A 17,121-nucleotide genomic window follows, 5' to 3' on the forward strand; every position below is an offset into this window, starting at 1 on the left:
CCCTTCTTTGCATAGAACTGGGTTGCCATCTGAGCTCTTGATATTCATACAAGTGGTTCTCTTCTCTCCAAAGGTCTCTTTAATTTTCCTGTAGGCAGTATCTATCTTACCCCTAGTGAGACAAGCCTCTACATCCTTACATTTGTCCTCTAGCCATCCCTGCTTAGCCATTTTGCACTTCCTGTGAGAAGATTCCATCGCAACGAAAAACGCCTTGCTTTTAATGATGTCCAGCCCAGATCCTGTATCATTTCTGTGACACTTGCTCCCATATTTTGCGATAATACAAAATGTGCTGCCTTTCTTTGAACTTTTTCGATGTACTCTGTCTGTCCTATCTGGTAAGGATCCCACACCGCGCAATAGTATTCTAAAAGAGGACGGACAAGAGTAGTGTAGGCAGTCTCTTTAGAAGGTCTGTTGCATCTTTAAGTGTTCTGCCAATAAAACCCAATCTTTGGTTAGCCTTCCCCACAACATTTTCTGTGTGTTCCTTCCAATTAAGTTGTTCATAATTGTAATACCTTTGTATTTAGTTGACTTCACGGCTTTTAGATTAGACTGATTTATCGTGTAACCGAAGTTTAACGAGTTTCTTTTAGCACTCATGTGGATGACCTTACACTTTTTGTTATTCAGGGTCAACTGCGACTTTCTCCAAATTGTTTATGTAGATAAGGAACAGCAAAGGGCCTATAACACAACCTTGGGGAACACCAGAAGTCACTTCTGTTTTACGCAATGACTTTCTGTCAGTTACTATGAACTGTGACCTCTCTGACAGGGAATCACAAATCCAGTCACATAACTGAGATGATATTCCATAAGCATGCAATTTCAATATGAGCTGCTTGTGTGCTAAAGTGTCTAAAGCCTTCCGGAAATCCAGAAATACGGAATCGATCTGAAATCCCTTGTCAATAGCACTCAGCACTTCATGTGAATAAAGAGCTAGTTGTGTTTCACAGGAACAATGTTTTCTATAGCCATGTTGACTGTGTGTCAATAGACAGTTTCCTACAAGGGGTTAAAAAAAATGGAAATGTCGTGTGGCTAGGGCCTCCCGTCAGGTAGACCGTTCGCCTGGTGCAGGTCTTTCGATTTGACGCCACTTCGGCGACCTGCGCGTCGATGGGGATGAAATGATGATGATTAGGACAACACAACACCCAGTCCCTGAGTGGAGAAAATCTCCGACCCATCCGGGAATCGAACCCAGGCCCTTAGGATTAACAGTCTGTCATGCTGACCACTCAGCTACCGCGGCGGACTCCTACGAGGTAATTCATAATGTTCGAACACAATATATGTTCTAAAATCGTGCTACATATCGACATTAACAACATGGGCCAGTAATTTAGTGGATTACTCCTACTACCTTTCTTAAATATTGGTGTGACCTGTGCAACTTTCCAGTCTTTGGATATGGATCTTTCGTCGAGCGAACGGTTGTATATGATTTTTAAGTATGGAGCTAATGCATCAGCATACTCCGAAAGGAACCTAATTGGTATACAGTCTAGACCAGAAGACTTGCTTTTATTAAGTGATTTAAGTTGCTTCACTACTCCGAGGATATTTACTTTTACATAACTCATGTTGGCAGCTGTTCTTGATTCGAATTCTGGAATATTTATTTTGTCTTCTTTTATGAAGGCATTTCGGAAGACTGTGTTTAGTAACTCTGCTTTGGCAGCACTGTCTTTGATAGTATCTCCATTGCTATCGCACAGAGAAGGCATTGATTGTTTCTTGCTGCTAACAGATTTCACATACAACCAGAATCTCTTTGGATTTTCTGCCATGTTTCAACACAACGTTTCCTCGTGGAAACTGTTATAGGCATCTCGCATTGAAGTCTATGCTAAATTTCGAGCTTCTGTAGAAGAACGCCAATCTTGGGGATTTTGCTTCTGTTTAAATTTGGCATGTTTGTTTCGTTGTTTCTGCAACAGTGTTCTAACCCGTTTTGTGTACCAAGGAGGATCAGCTCTGTCGTTTGTTAATTTATTTGTTATAAATCTCTCAATTGCTGCCAATACTATTTCTTTGAATTTAAGCCACATCTGGTCTACACTTGTATTATTAATTTGCAATGAATGGAGATTGTCTCTCGGGAAGGCGTCAATTGAATTTTTATCTGCTGTTTTGAATAGGTATATTTTTTGCTTATTTTTCGGGGATTTGTGGATTACAATATTCGATCTCACTACAACAACCCTGTGTTCACTAATTCCTGAATCGGTTTTGATGCTCATTATTAACTCAGGATTATTTATTGCTAAGAGATGAAGTGTGTTTTCACAACCGTTTACTATTCGCGTGGGCTCATGAACTAACTGCTCGAAATAATTTTCAGAGAATGCATTTAGCACAATTTCGGAGGATATTTTATGCATACCTCCGGAATTAAACATGTATTTCTGCCAACATATCGAGGGTAAATTAAAGTCACCACCAACTATTATCGTATGAGTCGGGTACGTGTTTGAAATCAAACTCAAGTTTTCTTTGAACCTTTCAGCAACTGTATCATCCGAATTGGGAAGTTGGTAAAAGGATCCAATTATTATTTTATTCTGGTTGCCAACAATGACCTTTGTCCATACTAACTCACAGGGAGTATCTACTTCAATTTCGCGACAAGTTAAACTACTTCTGACAGCAACAAACACGCCACCGCCAACCGTGTTTAGCCTAACCTTTTGGAACACCATTAGGTTCTTTGCAAAAATTTCAGCTGAGCTTATGTCTGGCTTTATCCAGCTTTCAGTGCCTATAACAATTTGAGCATCAGTGCTTTCTATTAACGCTTGGAGCTCTGGTACTTTCCCAACACAGCTACAACAATTTACAACTGTTATACTAATGGTTACTTTATCTACATTCTTCCTGTGTTCAGCCTGCTCCCTTTGTCACTGAAGCCCTTCTTGTGTTTTCCCGAGACCCTCTAACCTAAAAAACTGCCCAGTCCACACCACACAGCCCCTGCTACCCGTGTAGCCGCCTCCTGCGTATAGTGGACACCTGACCTATTCAGCGGAACCCGAAACCCAACCACCATTTGGCACAAGTCGAGGAATCTACAGCCTACATGGTCACAGAACTGTTTGAGCCTCTGATTCAGACCCTCCACTTGGCTCTGTACAAGAGGTCCGCAGTCGGTCCTGTCGACTATGCTGCAAATGGTCAGCTCTGCTTACATCTTGCAGGCAAGATTGACAGCCTTTACCACTTCTTTTAGCCGCTCAAAACCAGAGAATATCTCTTCTGATCCAAAGTGACACACATCATTGGTACCGACGTGAGCAATCACCTGCAGTTGGCTGCACCTTGTGCTCTTCATGGCATCCAGGAGGACCCTTTCCACATCTGGAATAATTCAACCCGGTATGCACACGGAGTGCACATTGGATTTGTTACCCTTCTTGTCAGCCAAGTCTCTAAGGGGCCCCATAACGCACCCAACGTTGGAGCTCCCAACTACCAATAATCCCACCCTCTGCAATTGCCCAGATCTTGCAGGCTGAGTGGTTTCCTCTGAAACAGGACAAGCGACAGCATCTGGCTCAGTGACATTGTCAGCCACAGACAGCACCTGGAACCTGTTTGTCAGACAAACCGGGGAGGCCTTATGTGCGGCCGCCTGGGAAGTCTTTTGTCACCTGCTTTGCCCCGGGGCGACCTCCCACTCGACCACAGGTGAGTGGTCAACCTCAGTGCGAGCAGTAACTGGGCTGGCCACTGGTGAGGACTGATCGGAGGACTCTGACACACTGGACATCCGTTGGATCCCCATGGCCAGCCCACAACAGTGGTGCCCATCCACTGCAGCCTCAAGCTGTGTAACTGAAGCCATCACAGCCTGAAGCTGAGAACAAAGTGTTACCAACTCAGCTCGCATCTGCACACAACAATAGCAGCCCCTGTCCATAATAAAGACTGTGGAAAACTAAACTACGCAGATAAACAGACTATCGGCACGTGCTGCGCAACTCTACTGTAGACCCTGACAAAAATGCACGAACTGTGTCTAGTAATATGCAGATATTCAGAAACCTGACTACTGAAGCACTCAGGTGAAACTAAATAGTTTGCCCCTGATAAGGAACTTGTAATATGTCACAAAATTGATTTACTTTCTGACGCAAACGAAAACGCGCGAACTGTGGCTATTAGATTTTAAATTTAAATGCAGAAACTCAAGAAACTAAACTATTAAAGCACACAGATATAATAAAATTCACTCCTGGTTAGGAACTCATAAATGTCACAAAAGCGGTTTACTTATCTGTTGCTGCGTCTGTCGCGGTCGGCTACTGCTGCCTGACTCAATACAGCTCATCTTATATTTAAACCAACATGACTTTAATAGTAATAATGAGCAGGATTGTAGTCTGCTGGCACTATATGAACCAAACAATATTATTTGATGTGATAGTTTATCATGTTGATACTTTTACAGTGGATTACCAGCCTTAGCCACTGTCTCAGTATATAAGAAATGTTGCCAACATACAATAATATGGACAAACCACAGTTAGGGTCAGACTAATGGCAGACAGTTTCTCCATTATTGTGACAGTAATAGGAAATAACAACAGATTATACAATTATTAACCTAAAAAGAGTATAAAATGTACGACATTGTACAAGATAAAAGAACAACATTTTTTAATGTAGGACATGTAACATCACTTGGTTTATATAATACCAGAGACTTCTATAATGCTAGTTATTATCGTTAAAGCCTTGTTGGTTTAACTATAAGATGAGCTGCATTGATATCAACTATTTAGTTTTGAATATAGTTACATATTGTTCCTTAAAATCTTATTAGAACATATAGATTTTGTATACATCCTATAGCCAGCTGCTAAAAACTCCTAGCTGTTTTTGCCATTGTCGATTTGACCCCTTGTACTTACGTGAGTATTCTCTTGGTGAGTCATTTTGGTGATAGCCTGATGATGTGCCCATAGAACTTCAACCTCCTTTTTCTGGCATCTGCTGCCATGTTTGACATCTCTGTAGTTTTCCTAGAGTGGAATCTGTATCCCTCTTCTGTCAGCTCTGGGCCGAGGATTTTCCTCGTGATTTTCTTTTCTTACTTCAGTAGACTTTCCATGTTACTTTTTGTATGGAGTGTTATCATCTCACTTGTACACAGTATTTAAGGCTTGATTACTGTGTTGTAGTGTCTGACTTTAGTGTAAATGGACATTCATTTTTTATTATATACATGCTGTGTCTTGCCACCGAACGCTCTCTTCATCTTTTGTAGTCTAATGTTCTGTACGATCCTGTAGGTTCAAGGATTTCACCTAGATAATTGAAGTGTGCATCTATGTTTATTTTGCCGTATTTTGTGTCTAATTTTGTTATGTTTAATTTTGGGCAGAAAAAAAAAACAGACTTCCGAAAGAGATTTGCAGCCTAAATTTTCTGTGCATTCTTTTAGTGCCTCTATTTGTTTGGTTGCTGTTGCTTTGTTGTCTGATAATATGACCAGGTTAAAGCTGGGTTTGATATTTCTCTTTTGTCCCAGCATATTCCTTGTCATGTTGGTTTCCAGAGTCCTTGAGTTTTGAGTTCTTTTTCCCATTCTCTCATTACTTTGTCCAGGACCTGGTCGAATAATAGTAGGGATAATCTGTTATCTTGGCACACTCCAGTTTTGATCACGAATGGATCAGAGATTTCACCCATGAATTGTACCTCATATTCTCACATTATGATGGTTCACCTTTCCATTTAAATGGAATGTTTCCTTGTCACTAAACACTAAGTGTGGAAGAAAACTGTCATCCTCCATCTGGCCAAGAATGAAATTACAGAACTCCACATGTTGTTGCTTGTGTCACGTTCACGAAGAGTTTGCAGTAGTTGAATTTTGTATGGTTTCATGTGTAAACATCAATGCACCCGCCAGATGTACATCGGGCACATGTTGAGCTGTCAAGCTTCACGGCGAATGGATTTCTGTGGACTCCTTGTGAAACTATGGCGGATACCATCAACATCTGTTTCTTGGAATTGTTCATGTCAGTGTCTAATGTTCTGTGCTGTGGAAGGATCCACACCATACCTAGTACAAAAGTCACACTGAACAGTTATTACTGACCCACACTGAGCAAAACGTGGAACACAAAACACTTTCTCTTGTTCCTAAACCATTTTTAATAGAACTGAAGTGGGCGCACACTGTTGCTATCTGGCGGGAACCATGTAAAACTCTAGAGTTTGCTCTTTTCAACAGTACATTGTTCACACGCATATTTCGAATAATATAATAGTTATGATTTTTTAAATTCAGATGATTCTTTTCATATTCTGTAATTAATTCATGCATATACTCTTGAACCCTGCTACAATGTTATGTTGCGAACATGAGAAAGAATCTGTTTTATATCTTAGATCTTAAAATGGCTAGATTGTTAACCAAAACTAGTAATCCATCCAAATAAAGATGATTTCATGTACTATTTTATCTTAATTGGTTTTCAAACCCCAATGTAAGTAAATAAAAATATGAACATTGATATTGATCAGTTTTAAGCTAGTGTTTATTTAAGCACATAACTTTTAAAGAATTTGTGTTACACGGGAATACTTCCAGTTCGTGAGCCCTGTTGATAGGCCGTCTATGCTTGGATGCATTATGAAGCTATTTTTTACAAACTAAATTAATCAAATAACCTTACATTGCCCAAAATTTCTGGTACCTGTGCAAGTCTGTATTTCTATGTTACATTCCCACACTGTAAGCTTTTAAACAAAATGTGATGAGAATTGGTCTACTGCATTAATTTTTGTGTATAGGAGCACTGAGTGCAATAACATTTATTTCTGCTTTCATTAATGAGAGATATCTCCTCAAGAGTCCTTATCTCAAAAGCTAGCACTGTTTTGCCACATTTGTTGAGTAGCACACCATACAATGGGAAACAGTTCCTTTCGTAACTGCTAATGTTTAACAACTTAACACGTATAAATTTTGTGCAGAGGCTTTTCAGTTTCAAATTAGTCTATTTCTTTGTTTATGCATGACTAGTAGGTCATACCATAGAGGCAAAGTTGTTGCAATTACATTGGTGAAATGCAGAAACTGAAACATGAGGAAGAATTTTTTTAATGAAGGAACTGTCTTCATTTCTGTAGATGTTATTAGCACCTTCTAAGAGAACAACACAAACATTTTGTGTGGGATCAGAGCATTCTTCGTTAACACTCATGGTGACACTGTCAAAATTTGCTACATGTTTTACAATGCTAGAAATATGAAACAATGTGATTAACATGGCTTGTCAATAATTCTGATATGTTGTGTGCATGACTGCCACAAAAAAATTCGACTTTCTTTTATAGCCATTTGTGGACTGCTGAAAAGCTGCTCATCGTGCATTTATCATATGCCTTTGAAAATCTAATATGACATACCTCTTGAAGACATGGATATAACTGCGTGAAGTTGAGATGTCGTTCAAAGATTCCTGGTGATTAAAACTATCGTCTTTTTGACAAGATACATTTTGTAGAGCGAATCATCATGTCCATTTTGTTTACACCACATTTTTGATTATGATCTTCTTTTGATAAAGACACATGTATTTTCTTTCCAAAAAGTGTGACCTTATACCTCAGAGCAGTAATATATTTTATTTATAATTTTTTATGCTTACTTTGGAACATTTATCATGGGACCAATGTTAACAGTTGCTACACCAAATACCTTTTATCATTTTTGTGTCACATATCGTGCAGTTGTATGCACTTTTGGATTCATTTTTACTGGTGCAGTTTTCACTTAAAACTTTCCCTTGCAATGATATCTTTTCTCAGTGGTATATTTCATTGTGCCATTTCTGAAAGTAATTGATTTAGTATATCAAATTAAACTATTCTGCAATTACTTGTATCATTCAGAATGTAAGACATGCAGGTTGTGGACTAATTAATCAAAATGCTAACTCTACATCAGCAACATGCAAATGAATATCCAATGCATTATAGTGTGTCCTCAATTATTGAACTTGTAATTTGTTGTCTTTGTATTGTTCACTGCAGAGTCTGTTGCTGTTATCACCTTTAATCTGAATAGTGATTTCATGCAGCTCTCCATGCTGCTGTACCCTGTGCATCTCTCATAATCTCCAAAAAAACTACCGCAGTCTACATCAGTTTGAACTTGCCTACTGCATTCATATTTTAGTCTCCCTCCACAATTTTTACCCCCAACACTTCCCTCCTATACTAAATTTGTGATTCCTTAACGTCTCAAAATGTATCGTATCAATTGATCCCTTTTTTTTTTTAGTGAAGTTGTGCTGCAAATTTCTTTTCTTCCCAGTTCTATTCAGTACATCCTCGTTAGTTAAATGATCTACCCATCTCTAATCTTCAGCATTCATCTGTAGCACCACATTTCAAAAGCGTCCCTTCTCTTCTTCTCTGAACTACTTCTCATCCACATTTCACTTCCATACAAGGCCATACGCCAGACAGATACCTTTAGAAAAGACTTCCTAATACTCAAATTTATATTTGATGTCAATACATTTCACTTCTATTCAGAAACGGCTTTTTGGCCATTGCCAGTCTACATTTTGTATCCTCTCTACTTCTGCAATCAGTTATTTTACTGCCCAAATAGCAAATCTTGTCTGTCACTTTTAATGCCTTATTGCCTAATGTAATTCCCTCAGTATTGCCTGATTTAATTCAGTTACATTCTATTACTATTGTTGTGCTTCTGTTGATAATCATCTTATATCCTTCTTTCAAGACACTGTCCATTCTGTTCAACTACTCTTCAAGTCCGTTGCGCTTCTGACGTGATTACGAGGTCTTGGGTAAAGTACAAAGTTTTTATTTCTTCCCCCTGAATTTTAATTCCTTCTCCAATTTTTTTCTTTAGTTTCCTTTAATGCTTGCTTAGTGTACAGATTGAATGACATTGGGGATAGAATGCACCCTGGATTCTCTCTCTTCTCAACTGCTGCTTCCCATCCATGCCCTTCAATTCATAACCACCATCTGATTCCTGTCTAGTTCTAGATAACCTTTTGCTACTTGTATTTTACCCTTGCTATGATCAGAATTTCAAAGAGTGTATTCCAGTCAACATTGTCAAAAGCTTTCTCTAAGTCTACAAATGCTATGACCATAGGTTTGTCATTCTTATAAGTCTTAGAATCAGCATTGCCTTGCGTGTTCCTACAGTCAACTGTAAATCAGACTTAGCTTCCCAGAGTTAGGCTCTACCAATTTTTCCATTCTTCTGTAAGTAATGTGAGTCAATATTTTTAAGCTGATAGTTCGGTAATATTCACACCTGTCAGCAACTTCTTTCTTTAGAACTGGAATTATTACATTCTTCTTAAAGTCTGAGGGCCTTCCCAGTCTCATATCTTTCAAACTAAGTGGAATATTTTTGTCTTGCATGGCTCTCTGAAGGAAAGCAGCACTCCTGAGGGAATGTTGTCTACTGCAGGGCTCTTGTTTTGACTTAGGTTTTTCAGTGCATAATATTACCTTCATGTTCATTTTCCTTGTATAGCCCCTCTTTATACTCATGTCAGCTGTCTCTTCTTTGCTACATCCTGCTTTTTCAACTGAGCATTTGATATTCATACAGCTGCTGCTCTTTTCTACAGAGGCCTCATTTATAGCTGATACAGCTTTCATCTGGTTATACATACTTCTGTAGTATTGCATTTGTCCTGTAGCCCAGGGGTGGGCAATTGTATTGACTCAGGGGCCACACTGTGGAAGTGGAGTTTTGCAGAGGGCCACTCTTTCTAAAATGATTGCATTCATTAGTTAACATTTAATTTCAGGAAAAGTATAAATTTTACCATAATTCAACAAATATAAATAAAATAGTGGCTGTTTTAACCCCTTCACTCTGGTGCTGTGATTGTTGCATCGTGCACTGTGGACGAGCACCAGGCCGTGCCCGCTGTATGGCACATTTTTCGCACTGCCCGCGGCACTAGTCTGTCCTGCTTTCACACTCGCAGTGTTATCACAATTATTGGACTTTGTACTATATATTTATTTGGGAAAGTATTTATACAAATCACACGTTTTTGATATTGTGTGTTGTGTCAGTGCACAAATCCAAGTCGGGGGATGTCAATGGAACAGCTGGGGTAGCATGTGTACCTGATGAAGAAGCAGCTGCAATAGGTGTTTCATGTTCATAGTCAGATTTGATGATGATTTGCTTTCATCTTCAAAGTCACTACCCAGTATGAGAGAAAAAGCTTCCTCCACAGTATATCGCTTATCTGCCATGTCACTTCTAGTGGAAACTAACTGAGGTTAACAAAATGTCATTTCAGATTAGAAACAGGGCGGGAAATGAGCATTGCAACTCATGTGAAACCAACACTTTGAAACTGACTGCAACTGCCATCTAGTGACTCTGTTCTTAACTACAAACTTTGAACAAAGCCGCTAGGTGGTGCATAGGTCAAATTTCCACACAAGTCGAGCCTAGTGAAGTGGAGAAACATGATGTGAGGTGGAGCAGTCCACCAACTGGGCGGCATGGGCTGCACGTGACGTTTGCAGTAGTCCACAGGCTGAGCAGCACATTTGCTCCTGACTTCTATAGAAGTTCACCGTAGTGAAAGGGTTAATTACTTTATTTATCATGCTAATGTAATATCATCTATAGCTGCAAGCAGATTTACTCTTAGAAACAATTTAATGAGGCAAATGTATCCTATTACTGTATTCTACATTTTATTTTATTTTATTTTTAAATCATCAGTGAGATTGCTTGTTGAGATCCCCATCACAGCTTGCGAGTTACTGTCTGTCAAAGACCACCTGGGAGCCTACATTCACTCTTCTTCTTGTTGTTCTTTAAGCAAGAAAAACTTGCTTCACAAGTATATGTGAATCTAGATGTAGGAAACATCTTTCCAGCAAATTTCTTCATACATAGAATTCTTTAGCATAATATTAAAAGCCACATAATGCCACAGCATTAAATATGTCTTTCACAGTGTGATCTGACTGCATGCCAATAATTAAATGGAAAATGCCTTTATAACAACTCACATAAGCTACTATGCCAAGTGTTAACTTTGTTTGTGTGATTAGTTTCTACAGTGCACATGTGTATTGACATGGCCGTCCAAGTGGAAGTCCTCGGTTGCACATGAGAAGGAAATCTGGTTCAAGGGTGATCTTGCTGATTGTCTTGGCAGGTCACACAGAAACCCTTAGTGGGCTGCACGTGGCCACCAGTTGCCCTCCCCTGCTCTAGTCATTTCTGCTTACCCATTTGAACTTTGTCAGTCCTCTTCTAATAACTTCTTGTCAGTCCTATTTTTTAGACGTTTGTATTACTTTTCACCTGCTTCATTAGCTGCATTTTTATATTAATCCTTTCATCAATAAAATTAAATATCTCCTATGATATTCAAGGATTTCTACTTCACCTTGACTTTTTACCTGTTGCATCCTCTGTTGCCTTCACTATTGCATCTCTCAATCATCTTCCATTGAATTCCTTTCCCCTATTCCGGTCAATTGTTGCCTAGTGGTCTCTTTGAAACTCTCAACAACCTCCAGTTCTTGTTGCTTATCCAGATTCCATCTACTTAATTTTCTACCTTTTTGTAATTTAATCAGTTTTAATCTACAGTTCATAACCAATAAACTATGTCCAGAGTCCACATATGCCTCTGTGAATGTCATACATTTTAAAATCTGGTTCTGGAATTGCTTTAAACACTTATCTTCCCTCCTTTCTTTTAAATCTCTGTCTTACCATTATATAATTGATCTGAAACCTTCCAGTGTCTCAAGAGTCTGCAGTGTCTATTCAGTTAATAATGTGCACTCTAGAGAGGATACAGTGTTTGGTTGAAGTATATATTTTCACAGCTTGTGTGTAATATGGACATAGTGGTTCAATAATATTGAGATTATTATTGTGCTAGAAAGAGGTGGTGAAGAATTTTATCATGTTCTTCAAACCACAATTGAAAAGCTGCAAGTGTTACATGCAAATGCACCATCTTCGTTCAAGAACAGTTTTTGTACAATTTTATATACATTTTCCTTTATATATTTCCTCATAACTGCCAATAATTAATTGCTTAAAAGTAAAGTGTAGATTAACAGAATACTGTAATATTTTGGCCACATTGTTAGCAACCAGTATCCATGCATTTTATTGGCAGTTAAGTAGTCCAATTCATAAGTATCAAGATTTATTTTCCTGTGCACAGTAATTTATTCTTAGATCATTGGATTTTAGTAAAATACTTAAAAAAGTTTTAGAGGCAATATTCTCAAGTGTGTAAGGAAAAAAAATCCTTCAGTCTGGCTACTGTACGCAGCCTGTATATCAGATAACATTTCAGAAGCTCCTGGTAACACTTGTCGACAGTCTGGTTTCAGTGTGACATTGTTCCCCGTTTTACATAAGGTACTTAAAACCACTTGCATACCAGTGATTTAAATAAACTGTGTATGATACAACACTGTATATAAAACCAGCATGATATAAAAATACTGTTGTAGTGAATGGACATTCAAAACTACCAACTTGATGAAAAACGTTTCCAGTAATAAACAGTCTTTATTATTTAATCCGTTCCCCATAGCTGATACTGCAAGGGAATAAAAATAGAATTTATCATCTCATTGACAATGAGGCCTTAAGAGACAGAGCACAAGCTAAGTTGGAGGAGGATTGAGGTGGATAGACATTTTCCATGGCCTGCTTAAGGTATCTTGACATTTGCCTGAAGTGATTTAGTGAAACAATGGAGAATCCAAATCATGATGGCTGGACAGGTATTTCAATCATTCTCCTGTCAGATAAAATGCCAATGTTCCTCTGTGATTATTAATAATAATAATAACAATAATAATAAATAATAATAATAATAATAATAATAATAATAATAATAAAGAAGAAGAAGAAGAAGACAACTTAAAGACAACTTCATCTTTTTTAGTGCAAGGCCATTGCCTTCCACCTGCAGTTTTGATTGCTGTATCATTTATTACATAAACTGGTGAACCCACACGTCATCCACAGTAATGAAATGGCTCACAAAAATACTCTGATTCTTTCTAAATATCCCATTTTATTCTCATGTATACTTTTGGCCACCTTTCAACAAAGGCTTCATAGTGAATTCTTCTTATAAAATGTTCCATATAGTTTCTCCTGATATGCTTATTGTATCAGCTGTCATACAGCAAGGTTGGTCAGACTGTGCCCTCACACAAGTGCCGTAGTGCTCAGCCTGGCTGCTTATTTCCTCCACTGCCATGGTTGGCACACACTGTCAGCATATGGACAGACACAGGCAATTTCACAGATTTTTGCACTCATCTTGCCACAGAATCGTGACTTATTTAGTTTCAGAGTCATAAAAAGCCTCTCACACACACGTGGCTGAAATATTGTATCATGATGCAATCTCTTTCAGAAGACATGGAAACTCTTCCCAAGGAAAACAACATAGAACTCCTGGACAGTTTTAATGTAAAAGAATTTGTCTTTTAAACAGTGATTACCTTGCAGATCAGTCAGTTCCATCTGCACATGTACAGGGATACTTTCTACTGAAATGGCAAATGGTTTCAAGAAAAGATGAAACATTGGCAGTGGCATCAAAATGTTTACAAAATTATTGTTGTAATTATTTCAAGGCCACACTCATTTCTTCAAACCTCGTGTTATCATTGACGCCAGTGAACTTGCAGAAATGTGTGGTATTTTCTGACAGAATTAGGCCCTTCCACATTGTGAGTTTCTTTTTAACTGCATCCTCATCAAACCAGAAGTAAATGGTTTCTCATCTTGTGCTACGTTACTGTGGACAGTGTTCAGCCAAGTCCTCTTAAAATATGAAGTCTGTAATAAATACCGGCCATTCTAATTTTCATTCCTGCTCTCTTTTTTCCTTCGTAAATTCAATAGTAGTGGATTTTAAATCAAATAATCATTCCAGGCATGTCTCTTGCATTAACCAATGTTCTTTGCAATCATATTTAAAATCTCTGTACTCTTTATTTAATTCCATCAAAAGCTGTTGCAATTGACAGTGGAGTAATGTATGCAACTTCAGAAAATTTACTATTCATACCACCAATTGCATCACTTGCTCCATGGCTTGCAAATTTAGCACAAAGTGTTGATCGATGTACAAAATAATGAATCTCATCTGTCGCTCATTGTAATTTTTTACTCTGTCATCGTCTTTGTATTGCATAATAGATGTTGAGTGAGCATTCATATCTTTTCTCCTGTCATTACCATTTATTTTAAAGGCTTGTGATGATAGATTGCTAGACTCCCTCTTTTTGTGCTAACAGCTACTGGACTTGTGAACTTCTTTTATACTATGAACAAATAGAGAAGGGTAAACAGTGCTAACACCGTGGTTATGCCAAACTACAGAAAGTTGTGCTGACCTAAAAATGGCTCATCGCAATGCTAAACGAAAAGTTGTGCTGTACCAAGTACTTCCAAGAGGTATGGAGCAAAGCTGAGACAAGCTGAGATGTGGACCGCAGATTGTGCTCACGTGCCGTTTGGCACGCTGTGGCTAATTCTGTCACATAGCTTTAATCACTGACTGTCCAATTCCAGTGTGTGCACTTTCTCAAGAGTTTTCGTCATAGTTGTGGTTTTAGAATTTCCTCCATAGATCATCTTCAAGGGAAGTATGGGCAAGTTGAATTTAGTTGTCAATTTCTTAATCATTGAAGATGATTGACCAGGATCCTAACAAATCCTCACCAACTTCGTGGTGACACTTGAGTTATTGTGCAACATATACCAGCATAAGAAAAACCAAATTCAATGATTTCAGATGTGGTGCATGGTTTGAACACTGGACCTGTGTTCTGGAGGAGCTGAGTTTAAATCCTCATCCAGGTATCCAGATTGTTTTCATTAGTACTCTTAATTGATTAAGGCAAATGCTGGGATGGTACGTTTGGAAAGGCTGCAGCTGGTTACTTCCCTGTCCTTGCCTATTTGATCATATTCTTGGTGTCTAATATTGATAGTGTCATCAATGTGATGTTAAACACTAACGTTCCTCCCTTTCATTGATTTCAACACTATCTTCATGCGAGGCTAATAAAATTTTCATTTCGCTGTCATATCTTCACAAAGACAAATTAAGATCAAAGTTTGTGATTTAATTCTTCACAGAATTACTCAGATCCCAGTGTGTGTGTGTGTGTGTGTGTGTGTGTGTGTGTGTGTGTCAGGGCAATCCAACCAGTCTCACTTCCCAAGTTCCGACTTTGACTGAAATGGGAGAAGAACTTAACATATGGTACAATAATAATCACTGTCTGCCATTCACTTTGATTTGCAGATTGTACATGTAATGTAGAAATGTTCTGTTCTGATTACTCCATTTTGACTGTTAAGATTTCTTTTATGGTTCTATAAAAAGTTATTTTCATATTTCTTATAGGTACTGGCCAAAGCTTCCAAAATCATTCCAGTTATGATAATGGGAAAGATTGTTTCCCGTGCAAAATATGAATATTATGAGTATGTCACAGCATTCTTGATATCACTAGGCATGACTTTCTTCCTATTAGGAAGTTCAGACGATAAAGGTATATGTTTCATCATTCTTAGTTTATATTTAACATGCTGATTTTTAGAAATAGAGTTAAAAGTTAGTTATTTTGGATGATTTTTTATTTTTGATGATTGGTGGTAGTTTTCCTGAATTTGCAGTTTGTAGCACTGAATTTGCACTTTGTAGCACCAGCTTTTGTGTATATTTTTTTGTCTTAAAAATTGCATGGACTGGGATGAACAGGTTTTGTGATAATTCCCTTCAGATTTTTGGCTGACGTAAATGAAAGAAAAGACTCTTAGTGCTCCCATTTTATTTCCAGTTTTTATTCGACATGTAGCTAACCAGTTTTTGTTAGAACTTCAAGTTTAACACATATATTTCGGAACGGCACAACAACACATATAAGTCACAGAGTAAGTTGACAAGTAAGACATGTGTACACGTTAGCATTTGAATGAGCACTGAGTCCCAGTCTAGCGGCCGCTGCTCGGCTGGCTGCTTAGGTGGCGCAGCTGCTGCATGGCTGGCAGACAGCGCCACACGTAGAGGACGCGCGTAATTGCGCGGCGGCACTTTGAATGACCAGCGAGTCACAACACTTTTCCCCCCTTTGAAATTGTTGCACTGGTCTTGATGGAGGTGTCCTGGAGATGGCTAACGTCCATAGGTGTTGTTTGACTCGCCGTAAAGTCTCGAGGAGGAGGCTTCCCGTACGGACGGAAGTGTCCCCGATGATAACGGGTCGAGATGACGGGAGACGTAGGGGTCGAATCTGCTGGGGCCCCATGCACCAATCTGCCCGTTGCGGCAAGTCCAGTTGATATGACAGGAGACATGGGCGATGTGTCAGCGTCCGTTGGAGGAGGAGGCAAGTAGATTTGCTCTGACAGAGGATGGTCCTCCGGTTCCTGCACGGGCACGTCTCCTGGTGGCGTCCGTTCTGGTGCTGGCATCGCGATGACGGTGAGAGGGCTGCGTTGGGAGTATTGAGAGATGCCAAGATCCCGAGCGTCAAGTAGAGCCAAAGGTGGTGTGGCGGCTTTCAGAACAGGCGTTCCTGGCACCCGAGGCCGAAGCTGGTCCAAATGACGCACTGCAACACCCATGTCCATCTGGATTTCATACAGGCGTCTGCCACGGTGTCTTAAGATGCGGCCCGGGCTCCATTTTGGCCGCCTGCCATATCCCCGTACCCAGACGAGGTCGTCGGTGGTGAACCAGCCAAGTGAAGGCACCCGCGGCCGTGTGGTGGGAAGCCGCAGAAGATGAAGTAGCGTGCGGGGCTGTAGGCCATGTAAGAGCTCAGCCGGGCTGTGGTCGCCCATGGAGGTGAAACGGTAAGACGCCAGAAATTGGAGAAGCGCATCATCAGCAGCAGAAGAAGTCAGAAGTTTCCGCATCTGAGCCTTAAATGTGCGGACCAGTGGTTCAGCCTCACCGTTGGATTGTGGATGGAACGGCGGGGCCGTGACATGCGTAACGCAGTGACGAGCACAAAAATCCGCAAATTCGGAAGAGGTTGTTGTCAGTA

At 39.4% G+C, this 17,121-nt stretch overlaps 1 protein-coding gene across 1 annotated transcript in view; it reads left to right on the plus strand.

The window, feature by feature from the left end:
• LOC126470454 (adenosine 3'-phospho 5'-phosphosulfate transporter 1) overlaps positions 1-17,121 on the plus strand; it is a 99,180-nt gene that overhangs the window by 21,696 nt on the left and 60,363 nt on the right. The window contains exon 5 of the mRNA XM_050098303.1: positions 15,474-15,621. Coding sequence (XP_049954260.1) covers positions 15,474-15,621 — 148 coding nt within the window. The remainder of the gene's footprint in view (positions 1-15,473; positions 15,622-17,121) is intronic.

The sequence above is a fragment of the Schistocerca serialis genome, chromosome 3 (assembly GCF_023864345.2).
Source record: "Schistocerca serialis cubense isolate TAMUIC-IGC-003099 chromosome 3, iqSchSeri2.2, whole genome shotgun sequence".
Lineage (NCBI taxonomy): Eukaryota > Metazoa > Arthropoda > Insecta > Orthoptera > Acrididae > Schistocerca > Schistocerca serialis.